Source organism: Rhincodon typus, chromosome 11 (assembly GCF_021869965.1).
Source record: "Rhincodon typus isolate 14 chromosome 11, sRhiTyp1.1, whole genome shotgun sequence".
Lineage (NCBI taxonomy): Eukaryota > Metazoa > Chordata > Chondrichthyes > Orectolobiformes > Rhincodontidae > Rhincodon > Rhincodon typus.
In genome coordinates this window covers 22,368,393-22,389,567 of record NC_063342.1, presented here as the reverse complement: position 1 = coordinate 22,389,567, position 21,175 = coordinate 22,368,393, and the positions used below count along the sequence as shown (strand labels likewise).

Genomic DNA, 21,175 nt, shown 5'->3' with positions numbered 1-21,175 from the left:
CCCCCCCCCCCCCCCCCCACCTTGGGGAAAAGACCTTGTCTATTTACCTTTATCTGTGCCTCTCATGATTTATAAACCTTTGAGGTCACCCCTCAGCCTCAGATAGTCCAGGGAAAATAGCCCCAGCCTATCCCAATAGCTCAAACCCGCCTATCCCAATAGCTCAAACCCTCCAATCCTGCTGCTTGGCCTGCTGTGTTCATCCAGCTCTACACCTTGTTATCTCAAGTTCTGGTAAACCTTTTTTAAATCCTTTCAAGTTTCGCAATATCCTTCCTATAGCAGGGAGACCAGAGTTGCACACAGTATTCCAAAAGTAACCTAACCAATGTCCTGTACAGCCGCAACGTGACCTCTCAGCTGCTGTACTCAGTGTAACGACCAGAAAAGGCAAGTATACCAAACACCACCTTCACTATCCTATCTACCTGCGACTGTACTCCAAGGTCTCTTTGTTCAGCAGCACTCCCCGGGACCTTCCCATTAAGTGTGTAAGCCCTGCCCTAATTTTCCTTTCCAAACAGCACCTCACATTGATCTGAATTAAACTCCATCTGCCAATCCTCGGCCCATTGGCACGTGTGATCAAGACCCTGTTGTACTCTGAGGTAACCTTCTACACCTACAATTTTGGTGTCATCTGCAAATTTACTAACAATACCTCCTATGTTCATATCCAAATCGTTTATATATAAATGGCAAAAAGCAGTGGACCCAGCACCGATCCTTGTGGTCACAGGCCACCAGTCTGAAAAGCAACCCTTCACCATCGCTATTCTGTGGAAGGGTCACCGGACCCAAAACATTAACTTGGATTTTTCTTAGCAGGTCTGGCAGCATCTGTGGAGCTTTTTTGGCAACTTCTGATTTTTGTTCCTGATTTCACCATCACCCTCTGTCTTCTATCTTCGAGCCAGTTATGTACCCAAATGGCTAGTTGTCTCTGTATTCGATGTGATCTAACCTTGCTAACCAGTCTACCATGAGGAACCTTGTTGAATGCCTTCCTGAAGTCCATATAGATCATGTCCACCACTCTGCCCTCATCAATCCTCTTTGATACTTCTTCAAAAAACTCAATCAGGTTAGTGAGACACCGATTTCTCACTCACAAAGCCATGTTGACTGTCCCTAATCAGTCCTTGCTTTTCCAAATACATGCAAATTCTGTCCCTCAGGATTCCTTCCAACAACGTGCCCACTACCGGTCAGGCTCACCGGTCTATAGTTCCCTGACTTGGAGCTATATTGCAGTTCTTTCACTATTTTTGGGTCAAAATCCTGAAACTCCCTCTCTGATAGAACTGTAACTACACCAAATGGACTGCAGTCATCAAGAAGGCAGCTCCCTATCACCTTTTCAAGGACAGCTAAGGATGAACAATAAATGCTGGCCTAGCCAGTGAAGCCCACATCGCCTAAATTGTTTAAAAAGTGGACCTTAGTCATAAGAGTATCTCAGCCTTAAATTATACGTCCTTTATTCCATTTAACATAATGTCATGTCTAAATGAAATAGTCAATATTGAATTTCAGTCTTTTTTTTTATTGTAATGATGTCACCTTATAACTGCTGTATTGAGGTTTTCAGAATAAATTTAAAGCAGTACCTTTTAAAAAGTGGGAAAGCAAACCTCCCAACATAAATTTTAACCTACACCTAGGACAGTGTTCCTAACAACTGAACTAAGTTTGGAATCTGATACTAAAATTGAAATCCAGTTGCACCAGTCTACAATCTCAACAAAGCTTTTGTTGCAGTATTTATTTTTTTCTTGCAGGTGACAACATGTTGCATTACCTTGTGCTAGTAACTGGCTGTATGTCAGTGGGAAAGATACAAGATTCTGAAGTCTTCAGAGTCACCTCTACTGAATTTATTTCTCTTCAAAATGAGCCTTCAGATGAGGAACGTATCTCTGAAGTAAGAAAGGTGTTGAATTCTGGAAATTTTTATTTTGCTTGGTCTTCCAGTGGTGTCAGTCTAGACTTGAGTCTGAATGCCCATCGTAGAATGCAGGAACATACAACAGATAACCGTTTCTTTTGGTAAGTTGAAGGCTGCACTAATGCCTGCAGTTGAAACATGTAACATTAAAGATTGGTTTTAAAATTTGATGCAATGCTGTTTACTTTAAAAATGTAGAAATTATAAGATACTTTATTTACCACAATAAATTAGCATTAGTATGAATGATGCTTTGACGAATTCAGTTAACAGCTTTTTGAAACCTATAGCTTTAAAGCCATATGTGTATCCAGGACAACAAAAATCAATTTTTTTTTCTGTAATCTGGAACTTAAATCTTCCAAATGACCAGAAAGCTGTATCACTATGCTTTGCTTATGGAAAAATAAGTTATTATATTAATTCTAGGAATGTTTTAAAATAGCTTTTTAGAATTTAGTTATCTGAAGTTTTGATATAGAAATATGACTGCTGACCAAGGTTTCCTATTCTTAAATTATATGTTCCACAGGAACCAGTCATTACACTTGCATCTGAAGCATTATGATGTGAATTGTGATGAATGGGCGTTGAGACTCATGTGTGGAGGAGTGGAGATCAGGACTATCTATGCTGCACACAAACAAGCAAAAGCTTGCTTGATTTCACGGCTCAGCTGTGAAAGAGCAGGGACCAGATTTAACGTGAGAGGAACGAATGATGATGGACAAGTAGCTAATTTCGTTGAAACGGAGCAGGTACAATATTTTTGAGCCAGCCCAGTCTTTTAGCCATCCTCATTTGATTCATATCATTCCTAGTAACTGATTATTAAGGGTTACACAGCAGAAAAGAAATTACATTTTTAATATTCTTAGCCATAACTCTTCTTTTTTTTTTTTATTTTGGAGAGCCAGACACCATAACCATCTCTGTGAAAACCCTATAACCAATGAACTTGGTTATCAGTGACTGACGGGACTTTTGTACGTTGTACACTGTGGAGATCAAATCAACCACCCATGCATACTTAGAAAGGCTCCAACAGGAATCCACTCTTACAGTGGCCCTCTTCAGTTTAAAAACTAGTGACCTTCCTCTCTCAAAGTCGCAACTCTTCATGCTTGCTGGTGACTTGAACACAGGATCTGTGTTCTCTGAATATCTGCTTCATAAAATAGACCAAACATTGTCAAGACTGTTGTTTTAGCCTTCCACCTGAACAATTCAAAGGTCAGCGAAAAACTTCATGTTTCCTTCCATCACTGACCACTTGTGTAAGACCTAAAGCCAACATATTTTGGCATCACCCTTGATCATGTATTGACTAATACTTCCAGGACACTGGTGCCAAGAGTGAAGATGCAATGAATTTCGTATGTAAATTGGTGGTAACATTTGGAGCAGCAGAGCCCAGAGTACTTCACTTGCCCTGGGTCTACCAAAAGCAGAGTACTAGTGTTTAACCTGGCTCAGGAGCTGCTGCACAAGTGGTAGATGTCCGCTTCAGGAAAATGAAATTGATTATTTCTAGGATGTTGAGACCTACACAGCTATGTTAGATTCCTGTGCTAGCATGTATTAAACCTCCTGATGTCAATTCCTGTTCCTATTGGTGCAGTACCTCCAAAGGAAAACAACCCAGGCACTGATTTGAAATCCTGTAGTCCCTACTTGAATCACTGTATACACTACAAATCGATGACAGCCCATCACTTGATAGTATACCACCTGGTTGGGAGCAGCTATAATGAACCGCAATCTGTTACTTGAGTCAAGTGGTCAAGTTGCAGATTTAGACCTTCCACACAAAATCTGAACTACCCGCAGTAGCTTTAGGTTATGGCAGGGTAAGATGTAGCCAATTGATCCAAAATGAAATGCAAAGAACAAATTAAACTGCGAATGTGGTCCCCCTTGGACCATTGTCCAAAAGCTGAACTTCTGTCTTGAGAGATTCATTCTTGATGGCGTTGCAACCATTCACAGAGTGAATTGTTGAACTCCATCATCATTAGGGATAAAGAAATCAAAATAATCTGATTTGTGAAAATGACTGGATATCTGAAGCTGTGATCTGAAGAAAGAAACGGCACAGATGTAGTGTTTATTAACACCACAGGATGTCTGTGGTTTACAAAGAATGAAGTATTTTCTGAAGTACTGTCAATGTTGCAGTGTAGGAATTTAAAGTCGGAGAAATTAAATTAAACTGACCATGTCTCTCTGTGATTTTAGTGCTGTTTTCGTCTTGTGACCATTTACCTAATTTAATATTATTATGGACTTTTTTCTTCCTCGTGCTAATACTATCTGAATAAGACTGAGCTTGTTAACTTCTCTCCATCCATCACTACTACCACCATTCATCCCTTCTTCCCTTCCCTTGGATGGCAAAAATGCTAAATCTATTTTCAAGGAAATAGTTAGAAATCATGATATTTTAGGAAGAATGTGAGTGCATGGAGAGGGTGCAAAGGAGATTTACTGGGATGTTGCCTGTGGTGGAGAGTTTTAGTTCTGAAGAGAGATTGGATAGACTGAGGTTGTTTTCCTTGGAGCAAAGGAGACTGCAGGGGACATAATTAAAATTATGAGGCCCGTAGATGGGAAGAAACTTTTCTTCTTGACCGAGGGACCAATGGCCAGGAGTATAGGTTTCAGGTAAAGAGCAGAAGGTTTAGAGAAGATATGAACAAATTTTATTCCCCCACCCAGATGCTGGTGGAAGTCTTGAAAACTTGCTACCTATAAAGGTAGATGATGTAAAGCCCTCATAATGTTTAAGAAATATTAATATATACACTTGCATATAAGGCATTCAAGGCAATGGACCAAGTGCTGGGAAGTGGGATTTGAATAGTTGGGTACTTGTTTTTGATTAATGCAACCTCAATGAGCCAAAGGGTGTTTTTCTGTGTTGTAAACCTTGATGGCTGACCCTTTTCCCTCCTGCAGCCACATATATATTGTCATAACCGTAGAAACTGTTCTTTGCTGTATCTGATTTGGTATGCATTTTACAGCACAGGAACATATTGTTTTGACCAACTGATTTATGTCTTGTCCCACGCAAGCAATTTTTTATTTGCAATAAAGTGCTTTGGGGTAATCTGCAGTCATGAAAGGCAGAAAACAAATAAAGTCTCTTTCTTTCTTCAACCCTTCACTATGTTGAGTCCTGGGATGAGAATGCTGTCCGAGGAGGAAAACTTGAGCAGAGTGGGCTGTAGGATTTAGGAGAATGAGTTGATCTTATTGAAATATGTTATAAAATTCTGAGAGGGCTAAAGATGAGAAGTATTTGAGGGTTGCAAATCTTTGATATCCTCTAAAAGCTGTCGATGTCAGCTGCTGAATGTATGTTAGAGATTGAGATTGATGGCATTGGACAATAAAGGAATTGGTGATATGGGGATAAGGCAGAAAAATTAAATTAAGCTGTGATCATTTAAAATGATGGAACAGGTGCGAAAGGCAAGACAGCCCATTCCCACTTCTCATATCCTTCTGTTCTAATCTTATCAACATACCATTTTTTCCTCTATCATGCATTTTGTTTAGCTTCCCATCGAAATGTTTTAATGCTGAAGGCTCCTTATGGTAATAATTATCATATTTTAAGCATGCTGTAAATTAAGATCAGGAATTACAATCACTTCTGGAGTTAGCAGGATGGGCTAATGAAAATATTATGGATTTTTCCCTATTTGATTTGCGTTCCAATTCCAAATCTCCAGTTTCTTTGTTCCTGGCAATGCAGCGAATAACATGTCCCTGATGTCAAGATAGAAGTGAATATTTCTATCTAATGGCATCAAAAACATGTTCAGTTAAATTTGTTTCTGTATTATTTTCTACTTTTGTGCTTGAGGATAAGAATAAAAGCATTTGAACAACACTCAGAAATTGTGTTTAAACTACAGTCCGTCTCGATTACTAAATGGTATATTTATTTTCCCACAGGTAATATTCCTAGATGACTGTGTGTCCTCCTTTATCCAGATCCGAGGTTCTGTCCCATTGTTCTGGGAGCAACCAGGTCTTCAGGTCAGTTTTCTAAAATTATGCTAAGTTTTTTTTCATTTACAGAGTGTATATGTTTATCAATTTAGATCTTGCATTTAAGTTAAAAGAGTCTTTTTGCCAGTCCAAGATTTTTAAAGTTTCAATTTCTGCTTTGATTATAATGATGATTGACATATTTCATATGGAAAAAAACTGGGATTGAACCTCTGAAACTTTGTCACTGTTTATCATTACTCACTCCTGCAATTTCATTATGGGAAACACATGCAGCTGTTCAATAAAACTGCATATTTTGAGGTGTTGTTTGCCCTTCAGCAAACCAGAGACCTTTCTAATTGCCTCATCTCAACCTAAGTAGGCAAGACTACAGAGGTGGTTAGCAGGGATGCTTTCAAGAAAAGAATAAAGACAAAGACTTTTTAAGTAATAATTTGTAAACAACCGTAGTCATACTGAACTTGACAGACTGTTAAAACTTAATCACATGAGGTTAGAGTTTTGGCATATTGAGCAAACTTGGACAGTTGATAACTAGTTTTCAAAGCAAGGAAACTGGTTATTTTGCTGTCAGCCTTCTCTCTATTCAGTCAACAATTGGTTTAAGAAAGTGTTTAACTTAGTTGAGTAGCAAAATTTGTGTTTATTTCTCTCCTTAACTTTTCTTTCTTCCATTTTTTCCCATATGATTTAGTTGTTACTTTTATATTATTTCAGTTTAACAATCCCTCACACTATTTTGTATGACTACAGGTTGGGTCCCATCGTGTTCGAATGTCCAGAGGCTTTGAAGCCAATGCACCTGCTTTTGATAGGTACGGAAGTTGCTTTCAGCAGTGATTGCTGTTTTCAGTGAGCTGTGGTAACTTTGTCTTTGAGTAAAGAGTTCCTTACCTGAAAGGTTCATATTGAGAATAATCTTTACAGGTCTCCGTTTCCCAAAATATAATTTGTTTTGAATTTTTACAGACATTATAGAACACTGAAAAAGCTATATGGGAAGCAAACTATAATCAATCTTCTAGGAGTAAAAGAAGGAGAGCACATGCTCAGTAAAGCATTTCAAGTAAGTGACTATACTTGACTGTTTTTTTCCTCTTTGTTCCTGGGATATGAGAATAACTAACAAGGCCGGACTTTGTTGTCCATCCCCCTGAGTGGGAGGGAGTAAGGGAATGAAAGAACTAAGTTTGGTGACTGGATTGTTGTCTGTATTTGGCAACGTTTGAAATGGCAGGAGAACTTGGCCCCATGGAACGCTCCTCCTGTAATATGTAGGAAATTAAGCTCATTCCAGTATCCATGGTGACTGCATACGCAGGAAGTGTATTCAGCTGCAGCTACTGATTTGCCACATGGTGCATTTGGAGTTGTGAATAGACTCCCTATTGAACATCCATGAAGCTGAGAATGTCATGGATGGCACATTTAGTGAGCTGCTCACATCACTAGTAAGGGTCACATAGAGAGAAGAATTGGCTGACCACCAGGAAGACTAGTAAGCAGCGGCAGGCAATGGAGGAGACCCTTGTGGCCATTTGGCCCTCCAAGCAGGTATACCATTTTGGATACTGTTCAGGGTTCTCTCGGAGGAAAGCAGCAGCCAGATCAGAGGCATCATGATTGACGCTGTTGTGCAGCAGGGAGAGTTGAAGTGATAGAGGACTCTATAGTCAGGGACACAGGTGTTTTTCTGGCTGTACGTGAGACTCCAGGATGGTGTGTTGCCTAGTTTCTGAGCAGGCACAGGATATTCTGATATTCAGCGAGGCCGTCTGGTAGAGCTCAGGAACAGAAAGGGTGTAGTCAGTTTGAACAGATTATGGAAAAATGTAAAAATAACAGGATTGTTATGGTGGGTGATTTTAATTTCACCTATGTAGACTAGGACTTGGTTAGTGCTGGGTGGAATGTGTTGGGTGTGTTCAGTGTGTTTTTTTTTTTTTTTTGAAACAATATGTTTAAAAATTCCAACTAGGAAAGGGGCAATGCTTGACCTGGTATTGGGGAATGAACCCGACCAGGTGATTGAAGTTTCGATGGGGGAGCATTTCAGGAACAATGACCATAATTCAGTAAGTTTTTTTTTATGTTGCATATGAATCAGGATAATAGTATTTGCAAACGATACAAAGATAGGTGAAAGGTCAGATAGTATTGAGGAGGCTGCAGAAGGATTTGGACAGGTTAGGATAGTGGGCAAAGAAGTGGCAGATGGAGTACGACGTGGGAAAGTGTGAGGTCATGCACTTTGGTAAGAAGAATAAAAGCATGGACTGTTTTCTAAATGGGGAGCAAGTTCAGAAGTCTGAAGTGCAAAGAGACTTGGGAGTTCTAGTCCAGGATTCTCTCAAGGTAAACTTGCAGGTTGAGTCAGTAGTCAGGAAGGCAAATGCAATGTTGGCATTTATTTTGAGAGGACTTGAATATAAAAGCAGGGATGTACTCCTGAGGCTTTATAAGGCTCTGGTCAGGCCACATTTGGAGTATTGTGTGCAGTTTTGGGCCCCATATCTCAGGAAGGCTGTACTGGCCCTGGAGTGGATTCAGAGGAGGTTCATGAGAATGGTGCCAGGAATGAGAAGCTTAACAAATGAGGAATGTTTGAGGACTCTGAGACTATACTCATTGGAGTTTAGAAGGATGAGGGGGGATCTAATTGAAACTTACAGAATACTGAATGGCCTGGACAGAGTGGATGTTGGGAAGATGCTTCCATTGGTAGGAGAGACTAGGACCTGAGGGCACAGCCTTAGAGTAAAGGGAAGACCTTTTAGAACGGAGATGAGGGGAAACTTCTTCAGCCAGATTGGTGAATCTATGGAATTCACTGCCACAGAAGGCTGTGGAGGCTAGGTCACTGGGTACATTTAAGACTGAGATAGATAGGTTCTTGATTATAAAGGAGATCAAAAGTTATGGGGAGAAAGTGGGAGAATGGGGTCGAGGAACTTATCAGCCATGATTGAATGGCCTAATTTCTGCTCCTATGTCTTATGGTCTTGTGATCTTATTCCTCAGTTGCAAAACTGGGGAAAGGCCAGATTAGAGTGCAGGACCGACATCTGAAATGAAGGATAGTCAGCATAGTTTTGTGTGAGGGAAAAATCATGTCTCTCAAACTTGATTGCATGTTTTTGAGGAAGTTACCAAAAAGATTGATGATGGCAGAGCAGTAGATGTTCTTTATTTGGATTTTAGTAAAAACTTTAAGGTTTCGCATGGTAAACTAATTAGTAAAGTTAGGTCACATGGGATTCAGGATGAGCTTGCCAATTGGATGCATAATTGGCTTAATGGCAGGAAATAGTAATGGTGGATGGTTGCTTTTTGGACTGGATGCCTGTGACCAACAGTGTTCCACAGGGATCAGTTCTGGGTACTCATTTGTTTTTTATTTTATATAAAGAATTTGGATGAGAACATAGAAGGTGTGGTTAGCAAGTTGCGGATGACACCAAAATTGGTGGCATTGTAGATAGTGAAGAAGGTTTTCTGAAATTACAATGGGATCTTGATCAAATGGGTCAATGGGCTGAAAAATGGCAGGTGGAGTTCAATCTGGATAAATGCGACCTATTGCATTTTGATACAACAAAAAAAAACAATTAATGGTAGGGCCATTAACAGGATGGTTAAAAAGGCATTTGGCACGCTCGCCTTCATTGCTCAGCCCTTTGAGTATAGGGGTGGGACATTACATTGAGGTTGTACAGGACATTGGCGAGGCCTCTTCTGAAAAACTGTCTAGATCTGGTCGCCCTGTTATACGAAGGGGATATTATCAAGCTGGTGAGGGTTCAGAAGGGATTTACCGGAATGTTGCCAGGTATGGAAGGTTTGAGTTATGAAGAAAGGCTGGATAGGCTGGGATTTTATTTTACTGGAGGGTAGGAGATTGTGAGGTGACCTGATAGAAGTTTATAAAGTAATGAAAAGTATAAATAGAGTTGATGGTCGTTGCCTTTTCCCTAAGGTAGGAAATTTCAAGACGAGGGAGCACATTTTTAAGGCGAGAGGAGAGAGATTTAATAAGACGTGAAGCAAATTCTTTACACAGAGGGTGGTTTGCATGTGGAATGAACGTCCTGAGGAAGTGTTGGATGTAAGTGCAATTACAAGGTTTAAAAGACATTTTGGACGGATACATGAATAGAAAAAGTTTGGAGGGATATGAGCCAGGAGGAGGCAAGTGGGACTAGTTTAGTTTGGGATTATATTTGGCATGAACTGGTTGGACCGAAGGGCCTGCTTCTGTGCTGTATGACTATGAAATTCTCTGTTGTAGTTTCACAGCTTGATGCTGCTCTTGGCATGTTCTGCTGATCTCCTGTCTGAATTAGGATTGATCCTGTAGACTTGATGATAATGGTAGAGTGTGGGATGGTTCAGACTATAAGATTACATGCAATGTTTAAGTACAGTTCTAATAGTTATTGTCCACACTACCTCATTATGGCCCATTTAAATTGCTAGATGAGCTCACAATCTCTCCCATTTGTCAGGTGGTAATGCAACTGTGTGGGAAGGTATCCTCAAAGACAGGACTTTGACTCCAAAAGGACTCTGTGGTGGTCACTCCATTTAATACTGTCATGGATAAATGTGTCTCTAGCAGATTGAGTGCAAGTTTCATTGTTTTTTTTTTTTACCTCTTTTCATGCCCTAACTGGCTTTTGCAGATGCATCCTTCAGATCTGGGTCGGTAGTACTTGTATTACTAAATCACCGTTGGTAATGGACACGGGAATTCTCTACCAAGCATACCTTTTGTGCCTATGCTATCCTTAATGCATTTTCCTCTGGTGTTCTGCATTAGGAGCACTAATTAATCAACTGAGATTCTTTGCAGATTATAATAGCTTTCCTTGTATGCCTTACCTGAGGTAGGACCTGGAAATGGTGAGTCCACGGAGGGCTATGCCCTCGTGACTGCGTACCCCTATGTCTCTTAGTTGGGTTTGTATTGTCACTGGGATAGGGCACACCGAGAATGCTGATAGAGGATTCTTGAACATTTAAGATTTGATTTGGTAAATATGACTGTCGGGCTATTGCTTGAAAAATCAGTGGGGCAGTTCTCCAACTTTGGTACCAGTGCTGAGTGTGAAGGGTGCTTTCTAAGTTAAATTGGGCAAGATACACCCTTGTTTTCAGGGCATAGATTGATGTTTGTGGTTTGTGCTTTTTGTTTTTCCCTTGACTTTACTGTTGTAGTTTGATGCAACTGAGTAGCCTGCTAGGCCATTCTTCAGGCATTCAACAGTCAGCCACCTGCTTTGGATCAGGAATTGTATGTTGGCAAGACTGAGTTGGTGCATCACGTTTCCCTCCCTAAAGTACATTAGCGAATAAGATCACTAATTCTAGGACACTAATTCTTGATTGTTTACTCAATTCAGTATAGGGGTCTTGATTTACGAAGTCCACTTTACAAACGCTTGTACTTAGGAGTGTGATCCCTTACAGGGGTGTAATTTTTAATTTCTCGCATTGTATTTCGGTTTGCATCGACATACCAACTTGAATGGACTCAGGAATGAAACACGTTCAAAACCTGGGAACTGCCTGCAGTTGCATCTTCATAATTAATATTAGATTTTTAATTCCAGAATTAGGTGAATTTTGAATTTCACCAGTTGCGTAGATGGAATTTCAATTTGTTCTCCAGACCAATATTTAGTAACATAACTTAATGGTAATCATCCATGAAAATAATTTTCCCAATAGGCCAATTTTCAGGAAGTACTGTATTATATGTTGCCTCATTTCAATGTTTTTAAAGCAAAGAAGTGTGCAAGTACAACAAAATAGTTTTGTACTGAAGTAACATTTGTATAGTTGTTTTAAATGTGAATGTTTGTAGAAATGAATCAATTGATTTTGTGTTAGACCCTGATATGCTTTACAGTTGCTTCAAACCTAACGTGAGGAAAATGCTCATTGCTGTATTGGTAATGTACTTGTACTTGTTTTCTTCTCCTGCAAAGTGGTTTACTTATGTAAGATTGTTGAGTTGTAATGGATAATAGGCAGCTTTATATGGTATCTTGTGCACAGTCAGAAAGTGCATTATTTTCCTTTGGCAGCTCATCTAATTAGAGCCGAATATATGAACTGTAGAGACCAGGAATGCCTTGCATTCGATCTTTGAGCTGCTGAATTAGCTGATCTCAATTGGGTAGGCACTGGGTATTGGTTCAGTTGACCACCGAGATTTGAAATGGTCTAGCTGAGAAAGAAACTGATGTTTCAACTTCTTGGGTACAAACCAGTTTAGATGGTGGTACGGAATAGGTGGTAATAAATCTGTTGTTTTCTTCCATTTCTCACAATTTTACGTTGACATCAATGGAGAAGGAAGTTGCTAAACTGCTTGATGCTGCTTATTTCGCACAGCTACCCAAGCAAATTTATACGCTCTTTGGTTACTGTCCAGCAACACTTGATCACGTAGAAGTTGGATGAAGATACAATGGTGCTCAGTCAAAATTCCCATACAATGCGTACTGTCAGGACTTGTGTAGGGGAAATGGGTATTTGATAATGGTATTAGAATGAGTACTTCGCAGAAAACAAGACTAAAAAAAGAAAATTTCCTCCTCCTCTGTTTTGGCTAGTTCTTAATAAAAGTTCCAAGGATAAGGAAAAGGCTAAACATGCTTTGCTGTTTAATTTCTTTATGATTATGATTTTTCAGTGTTAACTAAATTGTTAACCACAAAAATAGAATGCTTTATGCCAACTTAGCCTGAGATTGATTTATTTTTGCTAGAGTCACTTGAAGGCCAGTGAACATGCTGCAGATGTTCCTATGGTGAATTTTGACTACCACCAGCAGGTGAAAGGTGGGAAGACAGATAGGCTTGTAACTGTGCTGAAACCCAAGGTGGAAAAATTTCTGGATGAGTGTGGCTTCTTTAGTTGTGACTCCAGTGGAGTTCAGAGGTAAGCTATTCTACTGATACTTCTATTCAATTTGGGTAAAGTGTTTCAGTGAGAAAATAATATAGCAATTTTGAATATAAATATTTTCTCCATAGATGCCAAACTGGTACCATCAGAACCAACTGTCTTGATTGCCTTGACAGAACGAATAGTGTGCAAGCCTTCTTTGGGTTGGAGGTATGTTTTGAGCTGAACTTATTAGTTATTTCTGATATTTTACGCCAAAAAAGCTGACAGTTCTACTTTTTAATCACTGGGCATGAAAGCCCTATTTTCTAAGAATGTGTTGACACAACAGAAACATTTTACAGTTGCTACATAGAATGTATATATGTAGGATTGTTTTGATGGTGTTGGGTTCTTTCACTGCTCGATAAAGCGTGCTGTTACTTGATGGTAAGGTTCTTGCAAAAGAGAAGTTTGAACAATATTATTTGGAAAAGTCTACATTTTCATGTTTGAATCTAGTCACTGATGGTATAGAAGTGTACATAAAATGTCATTATTAGATCCTTACACAGCTCATACGCAACTTGAACTTTGTGAAGATGTCAGTCTGGAGATGCAAATCACTTGTTAACAATTATAGTTTGTAAAAATGAAGGTTATTTGAATAAGTCTGTTGTAAAATTTTATGTTTATTTTAGTATGCTGTAAATATGAGTGAGGAGCAGATAAACATTTTATGATCTTGAATTGATTTTAAAACAATCCCAACCAACTTGTATCTTTTATCTTGGCTGACTGCTTAGAATAGTAAACCATTCTAGTGTTCAGTGCTTAATTATAGAGTAGTAATGTGTAGTTCAACCTTTAACTGAATTCTGGTTATTGTCTCCATTTCTTTCCCACTCCAACAGATGCTTTACAAGCAGCTAGATGTTCTGGGACTAGCTGAGAAGCAGCAAATGGTCACAAGATTTCAAGAGGTCTTCCGTTCCATGTGGTCAATGTGTGGTGATTCGATCAGTAAAATCTATGCTGGAACTGGAGCGCTGGAAGGAAAAGCTAAGGTACAGCACAGTTACAAATTGTGAGGGAATTTAATAAAGTAGAGAATTGCTTGTACTACCAAGATTGTGGATCTGATAGAAGGGTACTCTATATCATGATGAAATATTGTAGTTTAGGGGAATAATTTTGTACTGGTTTTACAACGAGCCAATGTGAAAATCTGAAATATATATTTTCTGTAGCTGTTAACAGTCTCTAATAAATTTATATTCTATTCCATATATTCGATAGCTAGGGGATTTAGAGGGGATGTGCAGAGAATTTCTTTTTCATGCCATGAAAGGTGGGAATTTTGAACTCGTGGCTGAAGAATGGTAGAGGCAGAAACCCTCAGATATTTGAAGTTCTTGGATATGCAATGAAATCTGTAATCTTCCTGGTTATGCATCAATGTTTGGCTTAGACAAAATGGCTAACTTTCCTCCGTGAGTGCTGTAAATTTTTATATACTTTCTTTCTAATATTGAAAATTAGTGCACAGTACTATACATTAAAGAATTTTTCTTAAAGCAGAATCTTGAGATTTGTCTTAAATAGATGCTGGGAGAATGAGACTCCAGTCAGGAAGACAATCTAGGGAGTATAGTTTCAGAATGGTGAGACGGCCCCTTTGGACGGAGTTAGGAAGTATTATTGACAGAAGATGTGAACTTTTGAAATTATCTATCGCAGATGACATTGAATGCTTTGTCTTAATTATTTTCTATGCTGCGATTGATAGATTCCATAGCAGCCATGGGGTATGGGTATTTGGTGGGACAATGAAATTGAGGTTTCACCACATGATCTTAACTAAATTGCCAATCAGGTTTTAGGGATTATTTGGCCTACCCCTTTTCCTATTTCTTTTATTCTTTTGTCTTCATTTAGATGCAAGATACTATCCTCGTCCTTGACCGTTTTTAACTGCACTGAGTAGACAAAAGCGATAACTATGTAGGTTTTTCAGTAATATTGATCTACTTTTCTTTTCCTGCTTTCTCTGGTGTTTTCCTAATGGTGAGTTAAATATATTAATAGCCTAATAGAAAGTTGATCTATTTTAACGTGCACTTCTTCATGCATTTTTTTTACATCTAAGTGCTTCATGCTCTGAAGTACAGAAAATGTTTCGATAACATCAATGCTGCGTGTATTAATGAAGCTGTGAAGTTAATTAATTAATTTTTAATTGTTCACAGTAATGCAACTGCCTATCTTCTATAGGGTGGAAAGTTTAAGGATGGCGCACGCTCAGTTACCAGAACTATTCAGAATAATTTCTTTGACAGCTCCAAGCAAGAGGCTATTGACATCTTGCTACTTGGTAATACTTTGAACAGTGACTTGGCAGATAAAGCTCGAGCTCTCCTAACAACAAGCACATTGCATGGTAAGAAACTGCTTAGTTCTGTTAAAGGGTAGAGTAAATATCAAATCACTTCAATTAGTTTGCCTTGCATGATAGTCTACTTGTAACCTGACAAGTAACTGAAGGTGCTATCACTCTTGAAAGTTGGTTTAAGCCTTCAGAGCAGATTTTAAGTTATCATTTGTTAGGAAAATTATGGAAAATTATAATTTAACTTTTAAGAAATATAGGAAGTGAAATTTAATGTGCAAATTGTGGTGAAGTACTGCTAATTACTTCCTTTTGGAAAGGAATTGTGGCTGCAAATGTGTTTGTGTTTGGCTGAGATTCTAGAAGCATGTCATGTGGATCTTTGGAATTGACAGTTAGGTAGGTCTTTAACTGTCAGGTAAGACTACAATATGGAAAAGATTATCCTTTTATTCTGTTGGGAGGATTCTTGCTGATCAAAGGCATGGATGTCTGACAGTCAAATTCCAGAATTTGTCTTGGTTTTAAATGTATTTATCAGTACACCAGTAGTTTGCAAAATGTCCATAAAACAGATTTTATGCTGTTCTTTGCTATTTCGTAAGATATTGTTCTACTACTTTCTGTGCATATTTAAATCACAAGGAAAAGTAATTCTCTAGTTAAACCTTTAATATGAAAGATCCTGCACAAAAGGGCTTGAAGGGGTTAGCCTAGTGATATTATCTTTAGCTAATTAATTCTGGGGACCTGGTTTCAAATCCCTCCCTTGGCAGATAGTGAAGTTTAAATTTTAAAAAGTCTTGAATTAAGATTCTGATGGTTTCATGGTCACCATTGTCGGTTGTCAGAAAAAGCCCGTCTGGCTCACTAATGTCCTTTTAGGGAAGGAACTGCCAACCTTACCTGGTCTGGTTTACATGTGACTCCGGCAATGTTGTTGATTCGTAACTGGCCTCTAGACAATCGGATGGGCAATAAATGCTGGCCTAGCCAGTGACGCCCACATCCTATGCATGAATTTTTTTTTAAAAAAAAAAGTGATTTCCGCTCAAAGTATTTTTTTTCCATCCTCAAATTGCAATTGCCAGGTCCCTGATCGAATTTGAACTGCCATGGCAAGGCATGCCTCTCTTCATCTTAGTTTAAGTGGTTGCTCTTTCAAGTATCAATAAGAAAAGTTTGAACTCTGGACCCCATGAATTCACAGGGCATCAGGTCAAATATGGGCAAAGAAACCTGCTGATAGGTTTTATTACCAGTTCTACTCAGATGCTGAATATGCACGCCTCCATGTTGAACACTACTTGGAGGAAACACTGAGAATAGCAAGGGCACAAAATGTACCCTGGGCGGGGACTTCAGTGACCATCACAAGAGTGGCCGGGAGGCATCAATACTGACTGAGCAGGTCGAGCTAGCTGTTAGATTGTGTATGGAGCAAGTGGTGAAGGATCCAACAAGGGGGAAATGTGTCTTGTGACCATTGTTCAGTTGTGTCGCAATGAAGTTCAATTTTCATGTTGAGGATACTCTCCACCTTGTGTGGTACTACCATTGAGTTAAATGGGACAGATGTGGAGCAACTCAAAGCTGGGCATCCTTAAGGTACCATGGGCTACCAGCAGAATTGTACTTAGGTAAAATCTGTGAACTCCTTGCCTGTCATATCTTATCTCAATTACTGTTCAGCCAGAATGTAAACCCTGGTTAAATGATGAGTGCAGGAGGGTGTGCAAGAGCAGTAGCAGGGATGACTAAAAATGAAGTGTCAATCTGGTGAAGACTGAAACTACTTGCATCTCAAACAACAGAAGCAACCGGCAATAGACAGGTATAAACCATCCCACAGCCAACTGATCAGACCTAAGCTCTGTAGTCTTTCCATATCTAATCGTGAATGGCAGTGAACAGTTAAACAACTAATATGAGATGGAGACTCCACAGTGGGAGAGCCCAACTTATCTATGTAAAGACCAGGCTACAGCATTTCTATCCATCTTCAGTCAGGTGATCCATTGACCACTTCTTCATGTTCTTGGCATCATTGATGCCAGTCTTCAGTTCACTCCATGATGTCCACTACTTAAGACACTGGACAATGCAAAGGCTATGAGCTTTGATTACATTCTGTGACAGTATTATTGAAGAGATGCCTCAGAATTGGCTGTACCATTGCCAAGCATCCAGTACAACTGCAACACTGCCTTCTACCTGGTTCAGTATGACTGCAGCACTGGATTCTGCCTGATGATGTTGAAAATTGCCCAGGCATGCCCGGTGTACAAAAAGAGTGTCAAGATTGTTTTTGTCCCATTAGCCTACACTTGATCATCAGCAGGGATGGTCAACTGTTCAGTCAAGCAGAACTTGCAAAGGAATAACTTGCTCACTGCTCAGTTTTGGCTTTGGGTTCTCCTAGGGCAACCTAGCTCTTGATCTCATTACAGTCTTGATTTAGACAAGGCCAAAAAAATTCCAGAAGGCAGCATTTGACTTTGGCATCAGTGCACCCCAGCAAAACTGGAGTTGTTGGAAATGGGAGAAAGCTTTCTACTAGTTGCAATCATAATCATGGGAAATGATTGTGATTGTTGGAGGTCAATCATTTCAGGCCAGGACACCATTCAGGAGTTCCGTGGGAAATGCACTCAGCCCAACCATCTGTAACTGCTTTGATGATGACCTTCCATTATAATGATAATTTCTCAATGTTCAGTACCATTTGCCAAAAAACTCATACTTAAACAGGCAGTATCCATATGCAGCAAGGCCTGGCCACAGCCAAGCTTGGGCTAGCCTGTGGTAAGAAACATTCTTGCCATACGTGCTGCCACAATGGGGTAGGCTTCTTTTCGGGCCTGTTGGCTAGGACTGAATCAAAGATCTTTCTGTAATTCACCAAAAATTTTACTCCATTGAGTTGTTTTGACTTGTGAAAATTTTGGAAGACCAAACTTTTGTGAAGTAGTTTGAATTGGTATCTCTTTCAAGTAGTGCAGAATTACAGGAGAAAGTCAAGAGCTGTTTTACTTCACAAATTGTCAGTTAATAAACATACATTCACGTAAATCTGCAAGAGGAGTTCTTTCTATAACAGTTTGAGCAGGTGCTTATTTTTCACAAGATGTTGCAACCTTGAGCCCTGACGTTAAAAGATAACTATTTTGGCATATACCCCAAGCCAGATGGAGATTTCAGATCCTTGGATTTTCACTGCCAATTTTGACACTATTTCATACTATACTCATTGGGATGTGGAAACATCCCAAATTTAACCCAAAAAAAGCAAGCGACATGCAAATCCTACTGTAGATATGATTTGTTTTCCAAAATGGCATTTAATTTCACATAAGATATCTATTCAGAAAATCTCTTCACTGTGTTAGGCAAGGTTGAGATTTGATGGGCGTTTCACATTGAGGTAAACTGAAAAATATTTTTGAGTCGGGGTGTAAAGTAGCAGGTTTTATATGCATTGGTGATTAGGATGTGAATGCTTCACAGGCATAGTGATAATATTTAACTTTTAAGACATAAAGCGTATAACTATTTGAAAAAGGAAAACTTAAAGTGAGGAAACCAAGACAAGTTGTGGTGACATTGATGACTCTTTCAAAGAGTGAAGGACCAAATAGTTTCCTTGTCATTAAAACTTTGTGCATGCAGAAGTAAGAAAAGTGAGAATACTTGCTTTCATGTAACACTTTTTCATGTCTTCAGAATGTCCCAGTCTGCTTCATTTGAAAACTGCTTAATTGGCTTATTGGTCACTTTGGTAACGTAGGAAGCCTAGCAAACAATTCACAATGAGCGAGCTCCAGCAAACAGTTGTTTGACATTGATCAGATTATTCTTTTAATTATGTTAATTGAAGAATAAATATTGACCAAGATACCAGAGACAATCCCTTCCCTTCCTTGAACAATGCTATGAGGTGTTTTACATCTTCCAGAGATGACAGAAGAGGTCTCGATTTAAAGTCTTTTCTCGAGGGAAGTCTTCTGCTCGGCACAGAAACTAGGAGCAAGCCATTCGGCCCTTCGAGTCTGCTGTGCCATTCTGGTATGATCGTGTTTGATCCTCTATCTCAATGCCATATTCTCACATCTAACACTGCTCCTCAGTGTTGAACATTGAGCTCAGCATTTTTATTTTGTCAAGTCTCAGAGCTGGGACTTGAGCTCATGATTTTCTGACACAGATGTAAGTGTTATCTGCTAAATCATAACTGATTAAGGGGTTAAATTCCTTTCAGGAAATATTTTAAATAACCTTGCAGCAAGTGACTGAGGATTTACATTATGTGTGCACTTTCCATAGATGAAACAATCCAAATATATCTTCCAAGTATTGAATATGTATTTGACTTTTTTTTAAAAGAAATGCTCATGGAAGATTTCTGGTAATTTGCAATGTTGAGTTTCAAAGTACAGTTGTGGAAATGGATTTCCACGAACTCAGTTTAATATTCTCCATTTTGATTAAGCAAATTGTTGCTGAATCTTTAAATTCTTCGACAATGAAAATCTGAAGTTGGAAATTAGCTACATTGTTTTCTTTTAATGCCAAGAATTGCCATTTAAAAACAAAAATTCTTGAGAGAATTACTTTTTGTAATTTCATACCAGATTGGCTAACTTGACAGCAGTATGATTTCTGAGTCAAGGTTGTTGGCTCAAGCCCCAATGTGCTCACAATCTAAATTGGCTCACCTTTTGTACTGTTCTGAGAGACATGAGCTGTTAATCCAGGGCACTGCCTGTTCAAAAAGATTTAAAAGTCAACAAGATACCATTTATTCATTTCCTGTTTGTTGAAACTTGCTGAGTGCTATTTGGTCAAAATTTTCTGAGGTAACAACAGTGACTGCATTTCAAAAAAAAATCCTTTCCTGTGAAACATTTTGGGATGGCCTAAAGACAGATGAGGCACTATATATGTATATGTTGTCTTGCAGTTCCAGTGTATGTGGTAAGTAGGATAGAAGTGTGAAATTGCTGACACTTTACCATACAAATAGAATTACTAATACTGCGGTGTGCAATCATTTCACCTGTGCTGATTACAGATTTTCACTTGTGGATATTATTTTTCATTAGGATGACTCATTGTTGTCCACTATTTGTATTGAAGAAACAGTTCAGACTGCAACAAAAAGAACACGGCTTCTGTCATGAAATGTCAACATGTTCAATTTGTTTGTTTTTTTTTTGAAAAGGTTATTTTGACATGATTATGAAGCAGTAGTAAAAATCTAACTGTTGAATCATCTTGTTCAGTGCCACACGTATTTGGAAATACCTAAAAGCACAAATTGTAACAAGAAAATGTTGCTTTATTTGCATCACAGTTGTGAAGGAGAAGTCAACAAGGACTCCTTTTTTCTGATTGCTATATGGGAATTCCTGCTGAATGTTTAAACATTAAGTGTGGAATTGATATGCTCAGCTGTGACTTCATTCCACCTCTGTTAATCTGCTCCAACTCACTTAGAAATCAATCTGATCTAGGCACTTCCACAGTGCTGTTAAGAGAGGAATTTGCAGGATTTTAATCCAGAATAAATGCAGAACTAAATCAAAGTTGCGTATGAACACTCTTTAGGAGAAAGATTAAGCCATTTGGCCCCTCAAACTTGCTCGGCTATTTAATAAAATTATGGTTGATTTGATGTAACCTCAACTTCACATTTCACCTCGCCCCAAAAACTATTCACCCTCTTGCTTACCAAGAATCTCTGTCTTAACAATATTTAAAGACTTTCTCAAAAGGTGGTAAAGCGGAATTCCAAAGAATTTCAATGCTGTGTCAGAAAAAAACTCATCTGTCTTTAAAGGGCGAACTTTGATTTTTAAACAGTGACCCTTAGTTCTAGATTCTCCCAGAAGACAAAGCATCCCCTCCACATCCTCCCT

At 38.9% G+C, this 21,175-nt stretch overlaps 1 protein-coding gene and 1 long non-coding RNA gene across 5 annotated transcripts in view; one reads left to right on the top strand and one right to left on the bottom strand.

Moving 5' to 3' along the window:
- The window catches only part of synj1 (synaptojanin 1), a 120,195-nt gene that overhangs the window by 23,195 nt on the left and 75,825 nt on the right, over positions 1 to 21,175 (top strand). For all 3 annotated transcript variants that reach the window (XM_020515612.2, XM_048603167.1, XM_020515613.2), the window contains exons 4-12: positions 1,782 to 2,049; positions 2,481 to 2,706; positions 5,915 to 5,998; positions 6,728 to 6,789; positions 6,944 to 7,040; positions 12,750 to 12,922; positions 13,018 to 13,099; positions 13,783 to 13,935; positions 15,143 to 15,308. In XM_020515612.2, the coding sequence (XP_020371201.2) occupies positions 1,782 to 2,049; positions 2,481 to 2,706; positions 5,915 to 5,998; positions 6,728 to 6,789; positions 6,944 to 7,040; positions 12,750 to 12,922; positions 13,018 to 13,099; positions 13,783 to 13,935; positions 15,143 to 15,308 (1,311 nt within the window). The remainder of the gene's footprint in view (positions 1 to 1,781; positions 2,050 to 2,480; positions 2,707 to 5,914; positions 5,999 to 6,727; positions 6,790 to 6,943; positions 7,041 to 12,749; positions 12,923 to 13,017; positions 13,100 to 13,782; positions 13,936 to 15,142; positions 15,309 to 21,175) is intronic.
- Positions 18,948 to 21,175, bottom strand: part of LOC109915940 — an 86,847-nt gene continuing 84,619 nt past the window's right edge. For both annotated transcript variants that reach the window (XR_007263261.1, XR_007263264.1), the window contains 2 exons: positions 19,973 to 20,019; positions 18,948 to 19,049 (listed from right to left, as the gene is read on the bottom strand). This is a non-coding gene — a long non-coding RNA (uncharacterized LOC109915940). The remainder of the gene's footprint in view (positions 19,050 to 19,972; positions 20,020 to 21,175) is intronic.